The 5,398-nt window shown below is 65.9% G+C and overlaps 3 protein-coding genes across 3 annotated transcripts in view; 1 reads left to right on the top strand and 2 right to left on the bottom strand.

Annotated features, from left to right (window-relative positions):
• Positions 1 to 2,836, bottom strand: part of EMIHUDRAFT_200377 (hypothetical protein) — a gene marked incomplete at both ends in the record, with an annotated part of 8,437 nt that extends 5,601 nt beyond the window's left edge. Inside the window, 3 exons of the mRNA XM_005790376.1 lie at positions 1,856 to 1,890; positions 2,026 to 2,139; positions 2,831 to 2,836. Coding sequence (XP_005790433.1) covers positions 1,856 to 1,890; positions 2,026 to 2,139; positions 2,831 to 2,836 — 155 coding nt within the window. The remainder of the gene's footprint in view (positions 1 to 1,855; positions 1,891 to 2,025; positions 2,140 to 2,830) is intronic.
• On the bottom strand, positions 2,818 to 3,620 carry EMIHUDRAFT_433518 (hypothetical protein). The gene is made up of 2 exons (XM_005790375.1): positions 3,223 to 3,620; positions 2,818 to 3,193 (listed from the first exon to the last, which is right to left on the bottom strand). Exons 1-2 carry the CDS (start codon positions 3,579 to 3,581, stop codon positions 2,833 to 2,835), a joined length of 720 nt encoding a protein of 239 aa, XP_005790432.1. The 5' UTR covers positions 3,582 to 3,620; the 3' UTR covers positions 2,818 to 2,832.
• A 22-nt stretch (positions 3,621 to 3,642) lies between these two features.
• The window catches only part of EMIHUDRAFT_351597 (hypothetical protein), a 3,753-nt gene continuing 1,997 nt past the window's right edge, over positions 3,643 to 5,398 (top strand). The window contains exons 1-6 of the mRNA XM_005790374.1: positions 3,643 to 3,949; positions 4,139 to 4,172; positions 4,261 to 4,265; positions 4,334 to 4,367; positions 4,681 to 4,709; positions 5,029 to 5,233. Coding sequence (XP_005790431.1) covers positions 3,688 to 3,949; positions 4,139 to 4,172; positions 4,261 to 4,265; positions 4,334 to 4,367; positions 4,681 to 4,709; positions 5,029 to 5,233 — 569 coding nt within the window. The 5' untranslated portion in view covers positions 3,643 to 3,687. The remainder of the gene's footprint in view (positions 3,950 to 4,138; positions 4,173 to 4,260; positions 4,266 to 4,333; positions 4,368 to 4,680; positions 4,710 to 5,028; positions 5,234 to 5,398) is intronic.

Below are 5,398 nucleotides of genomic sequence, written 5' to 3'. Positions count from 1 at the left end.
TCTCCCCCCCAACCCATTCCCCCCAAGCCCCCAAAGGCTTCAACCTCCATTAGAGGCTTCCCCACCAAAGCAAAAAAAAATTCCCCCCCCCCCCCCGGGGTGTTTTCTAAAAAAAGCCAAAGCCCTTCCCAAAAAAAAAAAAGGGGGGTTCAACCCGGTTTCCTCCCCCCCGAGTAACCCCCCCCCCCCCCCCCCAGGCCTTCCCCTCCTTCCCTTTGGAGCTTGGCCTACACAGACAAAAAGAAATCGCCCGTCACGCGTGGTGGTTTGCTAATGAAGGCAGAGGCGATGCTCAAAGAGAGAGAGAGAGAGAGGGTCGACCCAGGTCACTCCCCCCCCCAGTCCCCCCCCCCCTCCCCCCCCCCACGCCCTCCCCTCCCCTTCGAGCCTCGCCTCCACAGACAAAAAGAAATCGACCGTGACGCGTGGTGGTTTGCTATGGCAGAGGCCATGCTCAAAGAGAGAGAGAGAGAGAGAGGGTCGAGCCAGGTCACTGCCACACCTACGGGCAGCACGCCTCGGCGTTAGCATCGCGACGACCGGCACACTCTCTCGTGTCCTCGGCGCTAGGACTGGAGCCGGGCAGCGATTGGCAAGCGAGCGGGCTGCGTCGCTCTCTCGCCGGAAAAGAGTGGGGGCAATCGGGCGGGTTCGCTCGGTGGAAGGGTGGGGAACGAGTGGCAGCGGCCGCGTCTCGCGGCTCCCCGATGGCAGCAGCCTCACCTGCGAACGGGAGGTGGCAGGGATTGTGAGGCCGAGGGGGGCGTAGCCGCTCGGGCGCCAAATCGAAGCGCATCGCATGGTGGGAGCGGAGAGGGAGCGGCGGGTTGCGTGAGCAGGAGGCGTCGCGCCGCTCGGGCGTGCAGCTCCCCGCGGCCATATGTGCGTCGACGCGGCGGGGCAAGCGCGAGCGGAACGGGAAAGGCGAGGGTTGGACCTGTGGCGAAGTACACAGGGAAGCCAGCCGAACGCCCTGCCTCGATCAAAAAGAGCGCCTTCGGCACTACTCTCTCGAGGTCTCGCGGATCTTATAAATCAGCCGAACGGCCAAGGGCAACCCCGCAAGACTAACTACTAAAACAAAGACGGGCGCTGGCAAGTAGCTAGCCCGGTCGAACACTGCCCAAACAAATAAATTCCCCTTTGAGCTGAGAGGTCAGGTGTGTACTTTTTTTGCTTGGGCGGACCTGATGACGGGGTAGGTAGGGTAGGTCTGGGCCCTCCCATTTTCACAGCAGAAAAAGAAATTTTCCGCGGAAATCACGATGTCAACCCTCCCCAAATGGGTGATCTGATGCTGGTAGGGCTTGAGAGTGGCCTGCCATGTCACAAGAATTCACAGCCCGAGGTGTGAAGAGACGCCGTTCACAGGTATGGCGGGCCGCGGGTGCTCTCGCGCCTACGGAACAGAGAGACAGGACAAGTCTGTCTCTCTCGTCTTTGGTGTTCCCGTCGCCCCCCGGTCCCTGTGTGCATTATCTCCCCCTATCTCCCCCTATCTCCCCCTATCCCCCGCCAGTAGCGCCCCCTGTGTGCATTATCTCCCCCTATCTCCCCTATCTCCCCCTATCTCCCCCTATCTCCCCCTATCTCCCCCTATCCCCCGCCAGTAGCGCCAGTTGGAACACACGTACGTGTGTACTCCGCTTCTAGGCTCCGTGCTGCCAGATACGGGGAGATACGGGGGAAGGGAGATGTTCCGCTTCTAGGGCACGAGATACGGGGAGATATGGGGAGATACGGGGAGATGTTCCGCTTCTAGGCTCCCGCGCCGCCGCCGCCTCACGCGAGCGCGCCTCCTTGAGCAGCTGCACGTCGCGCGCCTAACACACGACAGCCGCGTGAAAAAAGAAACCCGCGCGGCGGCGTGAGCGGCTGCACGTCGGCCGCCTAAGAACAGCCCCCCCCTCAAAAGGAAAGCCAGACGCAAGGCTTTTTGAGCGGCGCCGCACGTCGCGCGCCTTCTCGCGCTCCTCCTTCTTCTTGAGGAAAGCCAGACGCAAGGCTTTTTGAGCGGCGCCGCACGTCGCGCGCCTTCTCGCGCTCCTCCTTCTTCTTGAGGCCATTCTCGAGGTAGTAGAGCCGCACCACCGACGCCATGTTCTTTGTCCTGACGGCGTCATGCACCGCGCGCAAGTCCTACAGACAGAAGCCCGCGTAAAAAAGAAAAAAAATGCGGCAGTGACGGCGTCATGCACCGCGCGAAAGTCCTACAGACAGAAGCCCGCGTCGAAAAAAAAACGAGGCCGCAGTGACGGGGTCAGGCACGGCGCGTCCTTCTTGTGCTTGCCGAGCGCAGCGTGGAAGTGCCGCTCCTCCACCTTGAGATGAGGGGGAGATGTGGGAGATATGGGGAGGTGCCGCTCCTGGGGGTGAGTTGACTTTGCCGCAGAGGCCGTCCCTAGCTGTGAACAGCAAAACGGGACAGTATTTTAACTCGATAATGTAGAAAGACCTTGGAGCACTTGGAGTGCAGTTATTAGCCTCACATCCAGGGCCGGGGAGCTAAGAAGCGCACCCAGCGGGCCGGATGATCGGGATCGGGTTACGGGCTAGAGAGCCCTAGCCCCGGGGGTGCGCGTTCGCAGGGCCATAACACGGGTCTCCGAGGGATGGTTCCGTGTACCGGGTTTCCCCTTAACTGCAGAACGCACCCTCTACTCGGAGCTAGTGGACACGACACTAACTACTGATACGAGAATACATACCGCCCCCACGCAACTACTCGAAGATAATCTAAAGATATAAGGGCCTCGCGTTGTCCGGCATTTATGCCCGTGACCCCCAGAACTCGTGATACCCGAGGAGTCTCGAGCTTCGGCTGGCGAACCATCATGCCGCTCTCGGCACCGCAGCAGCGCGAGCGCCGCGCCGCGCCGCGCGCTGCCGAGGCTCAGGACGCGGCTCGCGGGCAGCGCAACCGCCCGGCGCCGAGCCGGTGCTAGGCCGCCTCCGCTGCGCCTGCTTCCTTGCGCGCCGCTGGACGTCGGCCGAGAAGACCGCTTCCCTCTGGGGACCCGACTCCGCGGAGATCGCGCGCGCGTCGTGAGTGGCGGCGCGCGCGCGATCTCCGTTCCCGGGCACGCCGGTCGCAGTGGCATGGGCTCCCAGGCTCAAAAGCGCTCCCGTCAACAGCGAGCGAGCGCCGCCGCTGCTCCTCCTCCCGCCGCCGCTGCTCCTCCTCCCGCCGCCGCTCACCGAGACCCGCCGCCGCCGCCGCCGCCGCCGCCGCCTCGCGCCTCGCCTCCGTCACCGCCGCCCTCCATCTCGCAGCGGCGCGTCCCTCTGATGGCGCGGGCGCCTCGCTCACCGGCGCCTCGCCGCCTCGCCGCCGCCCCCCCCCCTTCTCGCGCCGCTCCGCTCGTGGCCGCCGCCTCCCCTGTCAATCCCGCCGCCTCCCCTGTCATCCCGCCGCCCGCACCACCGCCGCCACCGCCTCGCGCCTCGCCGCCGCCGCCACCGACCGCCCTCCCCTGCGCCGCTGAGCGCGGTGCAGGGGGTGCCCGCTGCGCAGCCTCACCGTAGTGCACTGCGCTCTCCGCGCCCCTGACGATTAGTGAGGAGGTGGTGTTGCACAGCATGGAGCTCGGCGAGCGTTTAGCGAGCCCCTCAGCTAGTACGAGAATACGCAGCTGCGAGACGCCTGTAAACTCCGGGATGGGCGCCCTCCTCACGGTCCCTTTCAGCATGGCGGCGTCATGCTGCGGCTCGCTACTCGCCTCCTGCTGCGGTGCTCTCGCCTGCAAGGCCTGCGGCTGCGCGTGCATCACCACGAGCCGCGCGGCGAGCGTGGCGTACATCCTGCTGCTGTCGCTGTTCGTGCTGTGCGCGCTCGCGTTCGGGAGCGGCGGTGGCGACATCGTCCTCTTCGGCAGCGGGTACAACAGCACCGCGGAGGGCTGGCTCGAGCACATGAAGGAGCAGGCGATGAGCAGCGCGTCTAGCTCGGGTGAGCGCGAGTGCAGCCGTCCCGCCTGCGCGGCGGGGAGAGACGCGGCGGGGAGAGGAGTGAGGGAGAGGCGCGCGGTGTCGCGGAGGAGCCGCGCGAGCTCCGTTCGCAGGCCCTTCCGCCTCCTACACCTCCCCACGACCCCTCCCCCCCACACACACACCTCCCCTGCCACCCCCCCTCACGCAGCCGAGTCCTTTTGGAACGACCGCTTCTGGTGCAAGTCGAGGCGCGCGACACTTCCTAGACACTTCCTAGACACTTCCTAGACACTCCCTAGACACTCCCTAGACACTTCCTTTTGGTGTAAGTCGAGGTCGCGCCCACGGGTGGAGATGGGTGGAGGCGTGGACGGCGTCTCTTCACGGCTGTAGCTGTGAATAGGCACCCGCACGGGTGGATCATCTGCTGCGCCGACGTCTGCGGAGGCGCGACACTTGCGCGACACCTCCGCGACACCTCCGCGACACTTCCGCCCGCCCCCGCCGCACCGCCACCTCCCCGTCCACTCGCCCCATCTCGACCCCTGCGCCTCCTCTCTGTCTCCTCCCTGTCCCCCCCCTGTCTCCTCCCTCCCTTCCTCCTCCCTGCCTCCCTTTTTTTAGAGGACGCCCCATCGGGGGGGGCTACACACAAGCGCCCTTCTGCGTCGGGTCCCGGGCGCCTAGAAAGAAGGCGCCGCCCCTCGCCAGGCGAGTCCCCCATACCCGTAGCCCCGAGCCTGTCGCCAGGCGCCTTCTCCATCTACCGCTTCTCCTTTGTCCTCGCCCTCTTTTTCGGCGCCGCCGCGCCGCGCCACCCCACCCCCCCACCCCGCCCCCGCCACCCCACCTCCCCCCGCCACCCCACCCCCCCTCCCCCGCCACCCCCACCTCGCTACCCCACCCCGCCCCGCTCCCGGGGAAACCCATGCGACGACGGCCCACGCCACGCCCACGACACGCCCACGACACGCCCACGCCACGCCCACGCCACGCCCACGACACGCCCACGACACGTCCACGACACGTCCACGACACGTCCACGACACGTCCACGACACGTCCACGACACGCCCACGACACGTCCACGCCCCTGCAGGCGCCATGGCGCTACTCACCTGCGGCACGACCAAGTTCGGCGCGCGCGCGCACCGCGGCTTCTGGATCGCAAAGATTTGCCTGCTGCTTTCGCTGCTCGTCACGACCCTATTCCTCGACAACAGTGTCCTGCAGGGCTACCGCGAGTTTGCGCGCTACGCGTCCTTCGCCTTTCTGCTGCTGCAGGCCTTGCCCATCTCTCCCCCGTACCCCCCCCCCCATACCTCCCCCATCCCTCCCCGTCCCTCCCCCGCACCTCCCCCATACCTCCCCCGTACCTCCCCCACCTCTCCCCATACCTCCCCCGAACTCCCCCCCAACATACCTCCCCCGACCCCCCCCCAACATACCTCCCCCGTATTATGAAATTC

The sequence above is a fragment of the Emiliania huxleyi genome, assembly GCF_000372725.1.
Source record: "Emiliania huxleyi CCMP1516 chromosome Unknown EMIHUscaffold_12, whole genome shotgun sequence".
NCBI classification, from domain to species: Eukaryota; Haptophyta; order Isochrysidales; family Noelaerhabdaceae; genus Emiliania; species Emiliania huxleyi.
This window is presented reverse-complemented; position numbering and strand designations above follow the sequence as displayed.

What these genes read in the sequence shown, in the direction of transcription:
- EMIHUDRAFT_433518 (XM_005790375.1), bottom strand. Translation starts at nt 3,581, where the DNA reads ATGCTGTGCAACACCACCTCCTCACTAATCGTCAGGGGCGCGGAGAGC. An exon ending in GAGGCGCGAGGCGGCGGCGG is followed by an intron (nt 3,194 to 3,222) that starts CGGCGGCGGCGG and finishes GGTCTCGGTGAG; the next exon opens with CGGCGGCGGGAGGAGGAGCA.